Source organism: Myotis nattereri, assembly GCF_964212035.1.
Source record: "Myotis nattereri genome assembly, chromosome: 11".
NCBI lineage: Eukaryota > Metazoa > Chordata > Mammalia > Chiroptera > Vespertilionidae > Myotis > Myotis nattereri.
The window spans coordinates 41,903,655-41,923,219 of record NC_138086.1 but is presented as its reverse complement, the minus strand read 5'-3'; the positions used below and the strand labels follow the sequence as shown (position 1 = coordinate 41,923,219).

Below are 19,565 nucleotides of genomic sequence, written 5' to 3'. Positions count from 1 at the left end.
TAAAGGTTGTTGAGATCGAGAAAAAGTAAAGGAGAAGCCAGCTTTGAAGAAAGTCATTCAGAAAGGCATTCTGAAGTGTTTAGCCTGAGACCTTGGCACACAGAAGTCCAACTTTTACTAAGTGCCAGGCATGGTGGTAAGTGCTTTACAGGAATTATTTTCTTTAACTTGACCACCTACTAGTACATATTATGCCACAGAGGACTAAGCAAGTTGCCCGAGGTCCCACAGCTAGTAAGAGGTGATACCAGGAATTGACTCCAGGAAATGTGCTTGCAGAGCCTGGTGGCTAATGTAATGAGAAACCATTCTAATGTTTTAAATGGGAATTAACACGATCCCTTTTTCCTTCAGGAAAACTGGCTGGAAGCAGGATGACTACTGCTAGAGATTTAAATGTGGTGTCATGTTCATATATTTAAAGACATAGGGAGATGAATAAATTTTAGGAGGAGAGAAAGGAAAATGAAGAGAGAAAGAAGAGTAGACAATGGCGGACAGAGCCCCGATGATACTGGCACGATGAAGTTGTGAAGAATCCAGCCAGTGTGGTTCAGTAGTTGAACGTCGACCCATAAACCAGGAGGTCAGGGTTTAATTCCCAGTCAGAGCACATGCCCAGGTTGTGGGCTCGATCCCCGGGAGGGGGCATGCAGGAGGCAGCCAATCAATGATTCTCACTCATACATGTTCAATTTTCCCAGCATCATTTATTGAATAGACTGTCTTTAGTCCATTGTATGTTCTTTCCTCCTTTGTCAAATAGTAATTGACCGTATAGATGTGGGTTTATTTCTTGGCTCTCTATTCTGTTCCATTTGTGAGTCTGTTTTTATGATAGTACCATGCTGTTTTGATTACTATAGCCTTGAAGTACAATTAGCATAGTTTGATAGCAGGAAGCATGATACCTCCAACTCTGGTTTGTTTGTTTGTTTTTAAGAATGCTGTGACAATTCAGGGTCTTCTGTGGATCCATATAAATTTCTAAATTATTTGCTCTAGTTCTGTGAAAAACACCATTGGTGTTTTTATAGGAATTGCATTGAATCTATAGATTGGGTATGGACATTGTATTGATTTTAATTCTTCCTATCCATGAGCAAAATATATGCTTCCATCTATTTGTATCTCCTTCAATTTCTTTCATCAGGATCTTATAATCTTCTGAGTACAGGTCTTTTACCTCCTAGGTTAAATTTATTCCTAGGTATTTTATTTTTTGATGCAATTGTAAATGGCACTGCTTTCTTATTTTCCCTGAGGGTTCATTATTGATGTATAACAATGTAACCAATTTCTGAATATTTATCTTTAATCCTGCTATTTTGCTGAATTTATTAGTTGTAATAGTATTTTTTTTCCAATGGAATCTTTAGGGTTCTCTATATACAATATCATATCATCTGCAAGTAATGACAGTTTTATTTCTTCCTTTCCAATTTGGATGCCTTTTATTTCTTCTTGTCTGACTACTGTGGCTGGGACTTCCCGTACTAGCTATACATATAAAAGCCTAAGCAACCAGCTGACTGACCAACTGGCCGGTAGCTATGATGCGCACTGACCACCAGTGGGCAGACGCTCAACGCAGGAGCAGAAACCACAGGTATGGAAACTTGGAACAGACTGATAAATCTCAGAGGGAAGCGGGGAGGAGGGAGGGTGGGAAGAGATTAACCAAAGATCTTATATGCATACTAGAGCCCTGGTGCATCCATGCACTAGAGCCCTGGTGCATCCATGCCTGGACTGCAGGGATGGGGCCAAAACTGGCTCTCCAACATCCCCTGAGGAGTCCCGGATTGCAAGAAGGCACAGGCCAGGCCGAGGGACCTCACCAGTGCACGAATCCATGCAGCAGGCCTCCAGTGTTGAATAAGAGTGGTGAAAGTATACATCCCTGTCTTCTTCCTGGTCTTAAGGAAAACACTTTGTTTTTCCCCACTGAGTATGATGTTGGCTGTGGGTTTGTCATATATGGCCTTTATTACATTGAGGTATGTTCCCTCTATTCTCACTTTGTTGAGAATTTTTATCATAAATGGGTGCTGGATTTTGTCAAATGCCTCTATTGATATGATCATACAATTTTTATCTTTCATTTAGTTTATGTGGTATATCATGTTGATTTGTAAATATTGTACCAACCTTGAATCCCAGGAGTTAATCCCACTTGATCATGTTATATGATCTTTTTAATGTATTGCTGAATTCAGTTTGCTAATATTTTGTTGAGGATTTTTGCATCTATTTCATTGGTAATTTTGGCCTATATTTTCTTTCTTTGTGGTGTTTTTAATCTATTTTGGAATTAGGATAATGCTGGCCTCGTAAAATAAGCTTGGACGTCTTCCCTCCTCTTGAATTTTTTGGAATAGTTTGAAATGAATAGGTGTTAGTTCTTATTTATTTGGTAAAATTCACCTGTGAAGCCATCCAGTCCAGGACTTTTACTGGGAGTCTTTTGATTATGGCTTCTATTTTGTTGGTTGTAATTGGTCTGTTGGTTGTAATTTGTCTGTTCAGATTTTGTTTCTTCTTAATTCAATCTTGGAAGATTGTATGTTTCTATGAATTTATCAATTTTATCCAGGTTGCCCAACTATATGCTTGTTAGCACATAGTTATTTGCAATATTTTATTATAATCCTTTGTGTTTATGTGGTGTCAGTTGTCACATCTCCTTTCATTCTGATTTATTTGGGTCCTCTTTTTTCTTGATGAATCTGGTTAAAGGTTTATCAATCTTGTTTATCTTTTCAAAGAACTAGTTCTTGGTTGGATTAATATTTTGTATTTTTTTTTCACACTATTACATTATTTTCAACTCTGATTCTTATTGTCTTCCTTCTATTCATTTTGGGTTTTGTTTGTTGTTCTTTTTCCAATTCCTTTAGGTGTAAGGTTAGATTGTGTATTTGACATTTTTTCCTATTTCTTCAGGTAGGCCTATGTTGCTATGAATTTCCCTCTTAGGACAACTTCTGCAGTGTCCCCAAGATTTGGGATGTTTGTGTTTTCATTCTCACTTGTCTCAAGGTACCTTTTGATTTCTTCCTTGACCTCATTGCTAACCAATTTATTGTTTATAGCATGTTTTTAGACTCCATGTGTTTGTATCTATTTTTCAGGATTTTTTTCTTGTAATTGATTTCTAATTTTTATATCATTGTGGTCTCAGAAGATGTTTGATGTAATTTCAGTCTCTTAAATTTATTGAGACTTGTTTTATGGCATAACATGTTGTCTATCCTATGCACTTGAATGTGCACTTGAATGAAAGCATATTCTACTGCTTTGGGGTAAAATGATCTGCAGATATCAATTAAATCCATTTGATTTAGTGTGTCATTTAAGGCTGCTGCTTCCTTGTTGATTTTCTGTCTGGAAGATCTATCCAGTGATGTCAATGGGATATTAAAAACCACTACAATGACTATATTACTACCAATTTCTCCCTTTATGTCCATCAATATTTGCTTTATATATTTAGGTGCTCCTATGTTGGGTGCATAAATTTTTATAAGAATTATATTTTCTTGTTGGACTGATTCCTTTATCATTATATAATTATCTTTTTGTCCCTTATTATAGCCTTTGTTTTGGAATCTACTTTGTCTGATATAAGTATTGCTACTCCGGCTTTCTTTTACATTTCCACTTGCATGAAATATAGTTTTCTATCCCTTTATTTTCAGTCTCTGTGTGTCTTTTGATCTGAAGTAGGCCTCTTGTAGATAGCATACATATGGGTTTTGTTTTCACATCCATTCAGATACCTTATGTCTTTTGATTGGAACATTTAATCCATTTACATATAAATTGATTATTAATAGATATGTATTTATTGCCATTTTATTCTTTATAATTATGTTCCTTGTGTGTTTTTTATTTCTTCTTCTTCTTAAAGAAGACCCTTTAACATTTCTTGTAATACTGGTTTGGTGGTAATGAACTCCTTTAGCTTTTTCTGGTTTGGGAAGCTCTTTACTTCTCCTTCAATTTTAAATGATAGCCTTGCTGATAGTCTTTAGTTGTAGTCACTTGCTTTTTATCATTTTAATATTTTGTGCCAATCCATTCTGGCCAGAAATATTTCTGTTGAAAAATCGGCAGACCGTGTAATGGTAGCTACTTTGCAGGTAACTTTCTCCTGCTGCTTTTAAGTTTCTCTCTTCATCCTTAACTTTTGCCATTTAGTTATGAAGTGTCTCAGTGTGGGCCTCTTTGGGTTTATCTTGTTTGGGACTCTGCATTTTCTTGTGTGGAATTGTGTGTCTTTTTACTACACTACATTAGGGAAGTTTTTAGTCATTTCTTCAAATACATTCTCAATCCCTTGCTCCATGCTCATCGTACTCCTATGATATGATGTTATTATGCTTGATGTTGTCCCAGAGGTCCCTTAAACTATCCTTATTTTAAAAAATTATTTTTTGCTGCTCTGTTTGGATATTTTCTACTACTTTGTCTCCTCTCGCTGATTCAACCCTCTTCATCTAATCTGCTGTTGATTCCTTATAGTGCATTCTTCATTTCAGATATTGTGTTCTTCCTTTCTAACTGGCTCTTTTTTATGTTTTCTACTTCCATTTTTGTTTCCTATCTCTTTGTTGAAGTACTCTTTAAGTTCATCTACTCTTCCACAAAGTTCATTGAGGATCCTTATGACCAATGTTTTGAACTTTGCATTTAGTAGATTGCTTGCTTCCATTTCATTCAGTTCTTTTTCTGTGAATTTCTCCTATTCTTTCATTTGGAGTATGTTTCTTTGTTTCCCTATTTTGGCTGCATCTCTGTATTTGTTTCTGCACATCAGGTAGACCTGATTGTCTTCCAGTTTTGGTAGAACGGCCTTCTGTAGTAAGCATCCTGTGGGGCACAGTGATGCGGTCTCCCTAACCACCAGAGGTAGGTGCCCCAGGAGTGTCCCTTGTATAGTTATGTGAACCTTCCTGTTGTAGTTTAGTGTTTATTGCTGTTGGCCTTTCCATGAGTAACACCAACTCTCGGGTTGGCTAATTGTAGGGATTGACACCAAACACAGTCTAAGAGCTGCTGTGTAGGGCCTAACCCACACAGCACATCTGGCTCTTGCAGGGTCTGGTGCCTGCAGATATCTTTTTGGTTATGCCACTTGTGGAGCTTATCAGATTGTGCTCTGTTGTGATCTGAAGACAGCCAGTGGGTGTGCTGGCTGGGAGGGACTCCAGTAAAGGTCAATGTCAGATACTGCTTGTGACCAGCCCTGGACTACCTGTTCGGAGATACAAAGCAATCCACAGTAGGTCGCTGCCTCTGCTGGTCCTGGGTGCCCAGGGTGTATACAGAGGCTTCCACCAGTAACAAACCAAGGATAGGTCAGCAAAAGGCCCCAGGCACCCTGAGATCTGCCTCTATTTGTCAGCTACTTGTTAGGCTCAGCCATCAAAAGAGCCTCTGGTGATAAGCGAGTAGCCTGAGGTAAGTTCTGATTCACCAGTTAGGGGCAAGTGTTGTTCACTAGGTTGATTAGTTACCTTTCTTACCCCACATATAATTCAATAAGCCTTAACATTTTTTTAAACAGCTTTATTAAGATATAGTTTGCATAATTCACCATTTAAATACAATTCAATGGTTTTGAGTATATTCAAGATATTTCCATTACCCCCAAAAATAGCATGCAGTCATCAGCACACACCCCATCATCCAATACCTCTCATCCTCCCACCTTCCCCCAGCCCTTCCCATACAACCACTGACCTACTTTGTATAGGTTTACTTATTCTGAAGATTTCATGTAAATGAAATCATATACTATCTTGTCTTTTATGACTTGCTCCTTGACAATGTAATGTTTTTAAAATTCATGTTGTAGCATGCACTTCATGTTGTAGCATGTACTTCATTTCTTTAAAAAAATTTTTTAAAACAAGTAGTTTATGTAAACAACAAGATGCTTGACTTGAAGTAAAACTACCTAAGACTCCTTTCTTTTAGAGTTATTTATCCCTACTTAAAGATAAGTTGCCCTGCATGTAACAGCTATATACAAAAAAAGTTATAGAACTGCCCAGCCAGTATGGCTCAGTTGGTGGAGCATTGTCCTATGCACCAAGAGGTTGCCTGTTGAATTTCTGGTTAGGGCACATGCCCAGGTTGTGGCCTCAATCCCCAGTAGAAGGTGTGCAGGAGGCAGCTGACCAATGTTTCTCTCTCATTGATGTTTCTATCTCTCTTCTCTCCCTCTTCCTTCCTCTCTCTCAAAATCATTTTTTTTTATTATAAAACTGTCCTTGGTTTTATAATAATAAATGAAAAACATTAAAATTCTTCAATTAAACAAGGTATGAAAAGATTTATATGTTCTTTTTTTATTAAATAGTGAAAGCAAATTAGCCTGCTGGAATCTATAATAATAAAAGGGTAATATGCAAATTAACCAAATGGCCAAACAGTGGAACAACCATCCACCGGCCTTCCAGACGAAGCTGGAGCTGCAAAGGCTGAAGCAGCTAAGGCTGCAAGGGCCTACTCTTGCACAAATTTTGTGCATCGTGCCTCTAGTATAAAGATAAAAGTTAAATGAGCCCGAGCATAAAGAAAATGGGGTATTTTCACTGTACTAGTATTTTTTCCATCCCATCTTCATTCGATATACAATAAAGGAATGGAGAAAGGAAAAAATGAAAGAATAGAGAAAACTATGCTGTAGCAGTCAGATGTAGTAGAACCAAATTGCAGTTTTCTGACTGAGAATGTATACTTGGTCTGGAGTAAAGTAGCATATTCCCTCTTTAGCAGACAACTGCTGTCTGCTGCTAGAACACATCAATTTTATTTTCATCCTTGATTTCCAACTATGTAGGAGTAATTGTTTCACTGGTTGGCTGCCCCTCATATGGGAATCTAATCTGCCTTATTGAAAAATACTGGAGTTCAAAAGAGGCTTTCATTAATTTAAGTCTTACAATGCACCACAGAACTATCTTACCCCACCACCTTCAAATTAACATGACCTTTGTTCTCAGTCTTGACTCCTTGCATGTCACAAAAGAAGCATCAGGTCCATACCCAATGAGCACACAAGTACAAGGAGTAGCAAAAAAGCACATTACTTTTTATGGCTGAAAAACATTCCACCGTATGGAATAAACATTTTATTTATTCATTTATTAGTTGATGGGCATTGGGGTTATTTACAGTTTTGGGCTATTTTGAATAATGCTACTACATTTACATATACATTTTTGTGTGTATGTATGTGAATATGTTTTCCATTCTCTTGGTGATGCCTTTCTCTCTTTCACTCTCTCTCCTTCTCTCTCCCCCACCCCCCTGTACCTCCTTCTGGGTCATATGATAACTCTATGTTTAACCTTTTGAGAAATTGCCAGACTTTTCCAAAGGGGTTGCATCATTTTGCTTTTCCACCATCAATGTATGAGGATTCCAAATTTTCCACATGTGTTATTATGTTTTCTTTTTTATTTTTTAGGATGAGAGAATTATTGATGTGAGAAACATTTTTCAGTTACCTCCTGTACATGCTCCAACTGGGAATTGAACCTGCAACCTTTTGGTGGACAGGACAGCATTCCAACCAACTGTGCCACCTGGCCAGGGCATTATGTGTTCTTTTGATTTTAGCCATCTTAGTGGGTGGGCAGTAGTATCTCATTGTGGTTTTGATTTAAAATAGAAACATCAATGATGAGAGAGAATCACTGATCAGCTGCCTCCTGCACCCCCGCCCCCCCCCCACACACACACACACATACACACACTGGGGACTGAGCCCACAACCGATTGATTGTGCCCTGACAGAGAATTGAACCGTGATCTCCTGGTTCATAGGTCAATGCTCAACCACTGAACCACACTGGTCGAGCCAAAAGTACCTTTAGATGTTTACTTTTTTATCTTAATAAAGTGAAACTTTTAAACAGATTCAGATTTCAAAAGTCTTTCTTGGTTCTTAAAAGATGTAATAACTTATCACTATTCTATCTACTTTTCTATAATTGAGAAAAGTGTATATATATTTTACAAATATTTTTATTGATTTTAGAGAGGAATGGAGAGGAAGAGAGAGATAGACACATCAGTGATGAGAGAGAATCACTGATTGGCTGCCTCCTGAGCGCCCTCTGCTAGGGATCAAGCCCATAACCTAGGCATGTGCCCTGAACCGTGACTTTTGGTTCATAGGTCAGCGTTCAACCACTGAGCCACACTGACTGAGAAGTGTTCATCAACATATTTTTTGTCACTTCATAATAGCTTGATAATTTATTTTTAAAATCATTTTTATTTTTCTATTACAGTTTAAATACAACATTATATTAGTTTCAGGCGTACACCGTAGTGATTATACAATGTATAACTAACTGATCATCCTAATAAATCTAGCACCCATCTGACACCATACATAGTTATTAGGATATTACTGACTATGGTCCCTATGCTGTATTTTACATTCCCATAAATATTCTGTAACCAATTTGTACTTATTTACCTTCACCTTTTCCACCCATCCCGCCCAACCTTTCTCCCATCTAGCAACTATCATCTATGAATCTGTTTCAGTTCTACTCCTTCATTTATTTTGGTTTTTAGATTCATTTGTTGATAGTTATGCATTTATTGGCATTTTATTGTTCATATTTTTTATCTTTTCTTCTTTTTCTTAAGGAAGAACCTTTAACATTTCATGTAATACTGACTTGGTGGCGATGAACTCCTTTAACTCTTCCATGTCTGAGATGCTCTTTATATGTCCTTCGGTTCTAACTGATAGCTTTTCTGGGTAATCTTGGTTATAGGCCCTTGCTTTTCATCACTGTGAATATTTCTTGCCAATCCCTTCTGGCCTGCAAAATTTTGGTTGAGAAATCAGCTGATAGTCTTATTGGAGCTCCTTTGTAGGTAACTAGCTGCTTTTCTCTTGCTGCTTTTAAGATTCTCTGTCTTTAACCTTTTGCATTTTAAAAAATATATTTTGATTGATTTTAGAAGAGAGGAAGGAAGAGGAAAATAGAGATAGAAACATCGATGTGAGAGAGAAGCATTGTTTGGTTGCCTCCCACACACACCCCAACTGGGGATCAAACCCACAACCTGGCAACCTGTGAATCCAACTGGCAACCTTTCAGTCCACGGGACAGCACCCCACCAACTGTGCCACACTGGCCAGGGCAAGTTAACTATGATGTAAGCCTCTTAATGTAAGCCTCTTTGGGATCATCTTGTTTGGGACTTTTTGTAGTTCCTGGACTTGTCTATTTCCTTCACCAGGTTAGGGAAGTTTTCTGTCATTATTTTTTCAAATATGTTTTCAATATCTTGCTCTCTCTCCTCTCCTTCCAGCAACCCTCTGATGTGAACGTTGGTATGCTTGAAGTTGTTCCAAGAGGCTACTTACACTATCTTCATTTTTTTTAAGTTCTTTTTTCTTGTTGTTGTTCTGATTGGGTGTTTTTTGCTTTCTTATATTCCAAATCACTGATTTGACTCTCAGCTTCATCCAGTCTATTGTTGATCCCCTGGAAATTATTCATTTCAGTTAGTGTATTCTTCATTTCTGACTGGTTCATTTTTATGGTTTCTATGTCATTTTTTATGGTTCCCATGTTCTTATTTATGCTATTGAATTTTCTCTAAGTTCAACTACTTCCCCCGTTAAGTTCATTGAGCATCGTTATAAATCAGTAAGGATTTGTAAGGATTTGAACTCTGTATCTAGTAGATTGCTTGCCTCCATTTTGTTCAGTTCCTTCTCTAGAATTTTGCTCTGTTCTTTCCTCTGGGATGTGTTTCTTAGTCTCCTCATTTTGCAGCCTCCCTGGGTTTGTTTCTATGTATTAGGTGGAGCTGCTGTGTCTGGTTTGGTAGAGTGGCCTGATGTAGTAGGTGCCATAGAGTATCCAGTGGCAGAGCCTTCCCGATCACCTGAGCTGGGCACTCCAGGTATGCCCTTTTCCCCATGTGATCTGTGTACACCAAGCATGTCACACTCACAGCCCACGGGCCACATGCCTTGTTTATTTGGCCCGTGTTAGCCTTTAAGTTTGACATGCGTGGTATACACCCTCCTCTTGTAGATGAGCCTTGATTTATGTTGGCATGTAATGGGAGGGATTCACCCCCAGGACAATCGGCTGCAATGACTGGCTTCGACCAACCACCATGGAGGATAGCTATGCAGAGGCCTGCCCCTCAGAGCAGGACTTACTTCAGCAGCATTTTGGTGCCTGCTAATTCCGCATCTTGAGTGTGACACTGTGGAGGTGTTTGGGTGGTTCTTCAACATGGTCTGAAGCTGTCCACTGGGTGTGCTGTCCCAGGAGGGGACAAGGTCATGCAAAGGTCAGCTGCCACCTGTGTCTGACCAGTGCCACCTGGCTTGAGCTACAAAGTGATTTTCAGATGGCTGCTACTTGTGCTGGGCTTGGAGGTGCTCAGCAGAGGCCTACCTGCTAACCACAGCCATTGCTGCTAATGCTGGGCCTGGAGCCATTCAGCAAGAGGTGCAGGGCACACTTAGGCCAGATATGCTTGTTTGAGAGATTTTAGAAAAGTATGAAGCATGAGCAAAGACAGATCATTTGTATGGAAAAGCCACTGAAAATAGCTTCAGTTGGCCCAAAAGTTAGGTGGGGGAGACGGGGTGGGGGGAGTCTCAGGAAATCACCAGGGAAGGGCAAACAGCAATAGCCAGGTTGATGGAGACTCAGATATGTTGCCCACCTGCTGAGATGGAGAGATTATCAAAGAACTATGGCCTCTGCCTATACTTCTGTCTGGAAGAAAGCTGCTCCACTGCCCCCTGCTCTCTTCCTGATGCCTGACAATTCAGTTCCTCCCTGTATGACTCTAGTGCCTTTTGAGCTGCTACCCAAGCACTGGAGCTCAGAGGAAATGAGTTAAAGGAAGTCTGTATGTGGGCCCTTTAAGAGGAACTGCCTAGGACAGTGAAAAATCAGCAGCCTTCTGTCTCACTCAGCCTCATTCCCTACAAGTTTTTACAGCCAGAAATTATGGAAACTTCTCTTCCCAGCACTAGAAACCTGGGCTTGAAAGCCTAGTGTGAGACTGATACCCCTCACTCCTCAGAGGAGACCTCTGCAGGGGAGATATCCCTCCTGCTTTTTATCTACCACGTGGGGGTGTGGGACCAACTTGTTCCATGTCTCTGCCCCTTCTACCAGTCTCAATGTGGCTTCTTTTTTAAAATCCCTAGTTGTAAGACTTATATTCAGCTAGATTTCAGGTGGTTCTTAATGATGGTTGTTCTGTACTTTAGTTATAATTTTGATATAGTTATAGGAGGATGTGAGTACTGTGTGTATCTACCCTGCCATCTTGACTAGAAGTCTAGCTTGGTAATTTTTAAAGTTTAATTTTTTAAAAATATATTTTATTGATTTTTTTTTTTTTTTACAGAGAGGAAGGGATGGGGATAGAGAGCCAGAAACATGGATGAGAGAGAAACATCGACCAGCTGCCTCCTGTACACTCCCCACTGGGGATGTGGCCACAACCAAGGTACATGCCCTTGACCGGAATCGAACCTGGGACCCTGTGGAGGCTGACACTCTATCCACTGAGCCAAACCGGGTAGGGCTTTAAATTTTAATTTTACATTTTACTCCTCTTACCCCTACTTTAATATTGAGAAAATGAACATTTCTTCTGAAGACAACTGTTGTCATTAATTAAGGTACTGTGGTGTAATTACAAAGTAATAAACAGGTCTCTATAACGTGTGTTTTTTTAAATCCTCCCCCAAGGATATTTTTTTCCATTGATTTTTAGAGAGAGTGGTAGGGAGGGAGAGGGGGAGAGAGAAACATCAATGTGATAGAGACACATCAATTGGTTGCCTCCCGCACACACCCTGACTGGCACCAGAGAATGAACCTGCAACCCAGGTACCACCCTTGACCTGAAATTGAACACATGACCCTTGGTCCGTTGGCAGACGCTCTACCAATGAGCAACACCAGCCAGGACTAGCTTAACTTTTCTAATTATTTTTCAGCCTGTGGGTGTGGAAAAATTAAAACTTTGAGCAAATTATTTCAGCTTCTACCTTACTTACCTATTCCTAGGTCTTCCCAGTAACCTATTAAAACAATCCCCCCCCCATTTTATTTTATTTTTTTAGTTTAGATTCTAATATTGACTCTGCCCATTTCCCAACTCTGACTATTTCCCAATAACATCCCAACCCCTATATTATTACATCATGAAACTCTTCAAGGATTTTTTTTCAATTGCTCACCAAGACATCCCCCACCTTAGTAAAAAGATCACACGGATTTCTCTAATACTTCAGCATATCATCATTTGCTCAAGATGAGGATTTACTGTGTTTGTTTCCCACAGTTCCTCCATCCAATCTTATCCCTGGATTTTCACTGATTAGTACTTCAGGTTGGCCTGTGCTAGCTCATGTAGCTCCTCCTTCTGTACTGGGGCAAAAACTTGTATCACCAGTGTAAAGGATGTCATTACTCTTTATCTGTGAAGAGTGGAACAAGAAGAAATCACTCGGTTCAGATAATCTCAAGATTTCGAAAGGATTAGAGATCATTTCTCATTTCTACAGCACTTATGTCAGAGAGCATCCAGACAAAAGGTAGGGTATAACTATTCTTTCTAATAGTTTGCTTGTGTTTTATAAACCTAAACTTCCAAATAGGTATGTTTTGGCTAGAAATTCACAATTACATTTATTTATACTTAAGAAATTTATTTGGTTTGATTTTAGTAAAAAAAAAGTATAGTAAACATAGCTAAAAAAAAGGCCGTCTTTTCAAAACTTCATTTTTAAGCTAACTTCTAAAATAAGAATTCTAAAATAACTTCCTACTTAGTTCCTTTCTTGAGAATTACAGAGCCATTATATTGACATTGAAATATTGTGGGTATGTGTATTGATTTATGTGTATGAGCATATACTAAGGCGTGTTTCTGTTTGAATAATATATGTTTATATATTGTTGCAAGAATATTTGTACTTCATGAACTTTTTTAGAGCTGAATCATTTCCTTTTTATTAAAAAAACATACCTAACACCTAAGAACAAGACAAAAAGCATTTCCCTTTAAATATTTAAACTACTCATTGTAAAAATAGTCTATTCAAGAATTATTTCTACCCCACCCAACTGAATAAACTAAGAAACAAGACTAACAACTTAGAGATATTATTAATGCTTTAACTTCTATTTAGAAAAGACTATCATAATTTTAATATAATCTTGTTATTGTCTAGGACAGTGGTCGGCAAACTCATTAGTCAACAGAGCCAAATATCAACAGTACAACAATTGAAATTTCTTTTGAGAGCCAAATTTTTTAAACTTAAACTATATAGGTAGGTACACTGTTATTAACTTAATTAGGGTACTCCTAAGGCTTAGGAAGAGTCACACTCAAGGGGCCAAAGAGCCGCATGTGGCTCGCGAGCCGCAGTTTGCTGACCACAGGCCTAGGAGATGATTACTGTATAAACTTGGTTTTCATTTCATTAATTTAGGATTTTTAGGTTTGATCTATAATTTTCTGGTACTATTTTTATTTTCAAAAGTATTTTCAACATTTATCTTTCATAATTAAATCTACTAGTAATGATAAATAAAAGAAATAAAAAACAAATGTTTTATGTCATAAAGTTCATTGGAGTATCATATTGCTTTAAAGAAAAGTCAGTAAGTATATATCAGATTTACTTTATGCAGAATATCTCATAGTAAATGGCCAGATTTTTTTCCAAATCCAAAATAAAAAATACTGCATCAGGACATGAAAATTAAGATTCTAGATATATGCTTTCTTTATATTTCTGCCTAATTTTCTCTATCAAAACTGGTTTAGAGCTGTTCCACTCTTTTCTTCTCTTTCGTGGTTAATAAGTATGGCAATTTAAAAATGTCTAAGGCAGTGTGTCTGATAGAACCTTCTATGAGGAAGCAATGTTCTATTATTTGTGCTGTCTAATTTGGTATCCATAAGCCCCACATAGCTATTGAACACCTGAATTGTTCAATGCAGCAACTGAACTAAATTAGTAATTTTATTTAATTTTAACTAATTTTAATTTACATAACTAAATTTATTTTATTTTTTTATATGTTATCAGTGGCTACTATAATGAACAGTACATGTCTATGGCATTTAAGTTATTGAATATTTTCATTTACAAATACTTTTGAAATGGAGAAAAGTGTTTTTTAACAATAGCTATAAACATAAATTAGTAGACCTCTGAGCTTAATAGGAATGATTCTTTTCCTAATATGAACCCTCTTTTTACTACCAAAAAAATTAATAATAAAGTCAATAAAGTCCTGGCACAATATATCACCTCCTAAGTTTATATAAACCAAAGTGCGCACGCGGGCACGCGCGTGTGCGCGTGCACACACACACACACACACACACACACTGGTACAGGCTGCCCTAAAAAGACAATCAGGCAGTCATTAATTATAAATATATATGTGAATTATATACATATTTATAAGTAAATAAATATAAACATAAAAATATATGTGAATTAAAGAAGTGAATGGTCCATGTATATTTTTTATAAGCAAAGAAATAAATGATGTAGTGAGGAAAGAAAAGGAATTCTGTAGAATTTACTGTATTTTTCTTCAAATTGGCCAGGGAAAAGTCTGTTTAAAGAATGAAACTGTAATTGTCAAAAAAGTGAGAATTAGAAGTAATTTTAAAAGATTTATTCCAGGTACAATGTGAAGCCTGGAAAGATAAACCATGGTAGATATATGTTTAGTTGATAAACTTCAGTTTCCTGAGAAGACAGTGAATTTATCTGAGTAGTATGAAAAGAAGGAAATAATGAGGACTTTAGAAAGGAATGAGTCTTCATTCTATTCTTATTTCTAAGTCTTTAGGTGTTCCTTTTAAGTATATATTTGAAAATTAAAAGGATTTTAAACCTGGTTGTTTTGAAGTCTCTCAGAGCTGTAGAGATGTATTCAGATAAATGTTTTTCCATGAGTGCAACTCTGATCCAGGCTCTCCCCTAAAAGGAAGAAGAAAGAATCAAACATGTGGAAAAAAATTGAAATTAAAACATATTTTTCTCAATATAAGCATTTTAATATGTAAATATTATCAATTATCATCCAAAATATATATTTGATAAAGACTAAAATATTTTAAGTAGATAATAGGTAAATTTTGATTATATATAGTATATATTTTATTTCTCTGAAGGTATAGGGTTAAGCATGTCAGATTAACTTCCTGTCCTCTGAAGAAACAGAACCATTAATACTGAGCTAGTTGGATTAGAGACTTTTTTTTAATCAAAGAATGTAATCATAGGACTTATGTTCTATTTCTATACCCAAATCAACATGCTAAGTAAAATGATTCCCCTTAAAAAACAAGAGGAACAGAGTGCATTCTCTTTAATAAAAAACACTTTCATTCAGCTTATTTAAGAAAATTTCCCACCTATCTTTCCAGAGGGAGGGTTTAGACAACTAATAATGAACCAAATTTCATTATCATGCATCCTAATCTTGAGTTTCTGAATTTGGTACCATCATAACATTATAAAATCCTGTTACCAAATTTTTAGACCAGGAAGAACAATCACACAACAAAAATATCCCAGAAGCATATTCTAGCACAAAATCACAGAAACAGACAATTCTGACTAAATGTGATCATTTATTTTTACTTGGAAAAGGGATAACATCATTCAATAGTTGGGACTGATCAATTTATTGTTTTATAATCCAAAGAGATTATAAAAAAAGAGATTGCATTTGTAGTGAGAACTTTAAAATTCAATTACTTTCATTTTTACTCAACCTTTTCACAAATCTCCAGAAAGTCCAAAAAGATCAACTATGTAGAAAATCAAAACAGTGCAATGACAGCTGAGAATCAAGGTGACACTGATCAATATATATTATGGTTGACTACCAGTATGGGGTGGGGAAGCATTCTTTAGAAATGACTCCAACTCTGGTAAATTCACCAGGCTCTTAGATAGGAGGGATAAAAAAGGAGTCAAATCTAGACAGTGATGAAACGGGCTTGGAGCAGCAGTGTTGTCCAAGCTCAAAACCCTTTTAGCTCTGCCCAGGGCTCACTCCCTTGTTCTTGCTGAGTAAGCCTAGGGGAACCTACACTTCACCGTAGCTGGATGTAATAGTAGAAGGAAGAGGAAAACCACTGGCTAGCAGTCTCAAGATTCTTAAAATTTCATTTAAAAGACACAGAGACTAGTAGCGGTAGCTTGAGTCAAAAGGCCAGAATTTCACCAAAACAGAAGCAAGGAAAAGTTGCTCTCCAGAGAAAGTTAGTTCTTATCTATCGCTAGATAAGAAATGTGGGGAAAGTCCTGCTTCCTCATTTATTAATTTCAATCCATACAAAACTGGGCCACACCTAGTTTCCAGTTCTTGGATGTTTGTGGAATTCTGTTATTGTGATAATAAATTGTGATAATTTTTAAAGTATTTTTTTTATTGATTTACTAGAGGCCCGGTGCACAAAATTCGTGCTCGGGGGGGGTGTGTCCCTCAGCCCAGCCTGCACCCTTTCCAATCTGGGACATCCCTCTCACAATCCAGGACTGCTGGCTCCCAACCTCTCGCCTGCCTGCCTGCCTGATTGCCCTGAACTGCTTCCGCCTGCAGCCTGATCACCCCCTAACCACTCCCCTGCCAGCCTGATCGATGCCTAACTGCTCCCCTGCTGGCCCAATTGCCCCTAACTGCCCTCCCCTGCTGGCCTGGTCCCTCCCAACTGTTCTCGCCTACAGGCCTGGTCCCCCCTAACTGCCCTCTGCTGCAGGCCTGATCACTCCCAACTGCCCTCCCTTGCAGGCCTGATCACCCACAACTGCCCTTCCCTGCTGGCCATCTTTGACCACATGGGGGTGACCATCTTGTGTGTTGGAGTAATGGTCAATTTGCATATTGCCTCTTTATTATATAGGAAAGAGAAAGGAGGAAGGGAGAGAGAAAAACACTGATGTGAGGGCAAAACATCAATTAGCTGCCTCCTGCAGGCCCCCTACCGAGGATCAAGCCTGCAACCTGGGCATGTACTCCTAAAGGAAATCGAACCTACAACCTTTTGGTGCATGGGATGACACCCAACCAACTGAGCCACACCGGCTAGGGCTAAATTGTGATGATGTTTAACAGTTTCTTTTCTTTCAACAAAAGAATTTTTACTAGTACAGACCATTTATAAAAGTTTTGGGGCCATGGAATGAGAAACTAGGTTTAACATTTCAGGCTTTATCAGTCAGATAATGGTGAACCATGTTGTTTTTTCCCAGAGACACAAATATTAATTGTTTGTCACTGAGGTTCTTTGGGGGAAAAAATTAAAAGTAGTCAACACTTCGTGTGTGTGTGTGTGTGTGTGTGTGTGTGTGTGTGTGTAAAAGGTGAAAGAGTTAAGAAGCATAAATTGGTAGCTACAAAATAGTCATGGGTGTAATGTATAGCATAAGAAATATAGTCAATAACACAGTAATAACTATGTATGGTGCCAGATGGGTGTATGGTGCTAGATTTATCAGGGTGATCCCTTCACAAGTTATATAAATCACTGAGTTGTACAGCTGAAACTAATAAAATACTGTACGTCAACAGTAAAAAAAAAAAAAAAGCAAGGAAGGAAGTCCCATGGTCCTGGGAAAACTGATGGCTGATTTCTATAATATAAACAAAAGGAGTAAAGATGCTGGATCAAAGAGTATGTATATCTTTAACATTAGTAGATAAGGCCAATTCATTTTTCCAACTTGCTTTCTACAAATTTATAGATGATAGGGTTCAGAACATACTACCTCAAAATGTGGATCTTAAGCTGAAAAAGTTTGAAGTCACTCTGATCTACCCTTGCCCCCATCCTTGTTCCCTCAAAGCAAGAGATAAATCTCCCAGGTGAAAGGTAACTTCCCTGTGCCAGGGGAAAGGGAGGCCTCCTCATCACCAGTCAGAGAGGGCTGCATAAACAAACCTTGTTACTTCTTCACCATTTACCACCCTTAGCCCAAATCCCTCTGCCTTGCGAATTCTTCACAAATGTATGTTTCTTTGTCTAAAAGGTATACAAAGCTTCCTGCTCTGGTCACTTCTTTGAGACTCCTATTTTTGTGGGGCAGTAAACACTTAAGAATATAATAATATACTAGTATGTTTGGCTCTTTTTATGTGTGTGTTTTTAAATGCATATTTCTTATTGATTTCAAAGAGGAAGGGGAAGGGAGAGAAAGATAGAAACATCCATGATGAGAGAGAATTATTAACTGGCTGCTTCCTGCAGGCTTCCCACTGGGGATCAAACTTGCAACCCAGGCAGTGCCCTGACCGGGAATCAAACTGTGACCACCTGGTTCATAGGTTGACGCTCAACCACTAAGCCACTGCCGTTTGGCTCTGCTTTAAGAGCTTTAGATACATATTAAAATATTTAATCCTCCCAAGAACTGTGAGTTGGGTTACAATACATTCCATACTTTACTACATGAGGAAAAAAACACAGACACCACTAGAAAACAGAAAACTCCTCTCACAACCACCAAACCGACCAACCTAACTCAATTAATACCCATGTACTCTACCTTTCTTCCTATTTCAGGGGATGAACTGTAATCATTTAAGAGAGTAAAAGGACAAATCACAGAGCAAAGATATTTGAATTACATGTAAAAGACAGTAAGGCTCTCATTCATAAAATACAAGTAAGTCTTACAAATCCATAAGAAAAAGAATACTCAATTTAAAAATGGGCCTGCTAGGGGAAGATTTTTAACTACAGATTTAATTTCTTTAATAGGTATCAGAATACTCAGATATTTTCTATTAGTTTTGTAAGTGATATTTTTTCAAAGAATTTGCCCATTTCCCCTACATTTTCAAATGGATAGGTGTGAAGTTATTCATAATATTTTCCTTTAGGATTTTTAATGTAGGGAGGGTCTCTGGGGTTGGGCTCTTCTTCATTCCTGATACTCATCATTTACAATTTCTTTTCTCGTCTTTAACAGTCTTGCTAGAAGCTTATCGATTGTATTAATCTTTTAAAAAAACACCAACTTTGGGCTTTGTTGATTTTCTTCTGGTGTACATTTGTTTCAATTTAACTGAATTTTCGCTCTTCATTATTTCTTGCCTTCTACCTTGAGTTTATTACTTTTTAAAAATAGTTTCTTGAGATGAAAGCTTTGATCACTAATTTTCAGCCTTTATTCTTTTGCTTAATAATGCATAAGCCTATTTAAGCATACCTATTTTCCTTTAAGTACAAATTTTTATGTGTTGTATTTTAATTATATTACTTTCCAAACCTTTACTGTGGCTCTTGGGAGAAGAGTTCCTCTGATACAAGCTATTCTGCTTTCACTGGAAGTAGAAACTAATTCATTTCTTACCTCCATGATCATCTTTTTAGACTCCAACCCCTCTGACTTGACTCTCTGCCCCTACCCTCCTTTCTATACATTCTTCATGCTGTAACCACTTGATCATTTAAAATGTAACCAGATTACATTACTCTATTGCTTTTTT

The 19,565-nt window shown here is 37.7% G+C and overlaps 1 protein-coding gene across 6 annotated transcripts in view; it reads right to left on the bottom strand.

The window, feature by feature from the left end:
* The window catches only part of RUNDC3B (RUN domain containing 3B), a 107,077-nt gene that overhangs the window by 42,588 nt on the left and 44,924 nt on the right, over positions 1–19,565 (bottom strand). For all 6 annotated transcript variants that reach the window (XM_081102571.1, XM_081102572.1, XM_081102575.1 and 3 more), the window contains one exon: positions 14,958–15,043. In XM_081102571.1, coding sequence (XP_080958697.1) covers positions 14,958–15,043 — 86 coding nt within the window. The remainder of the gene's footprint in view (positions 1–14,957; positions 15,044–19,565) is intronic.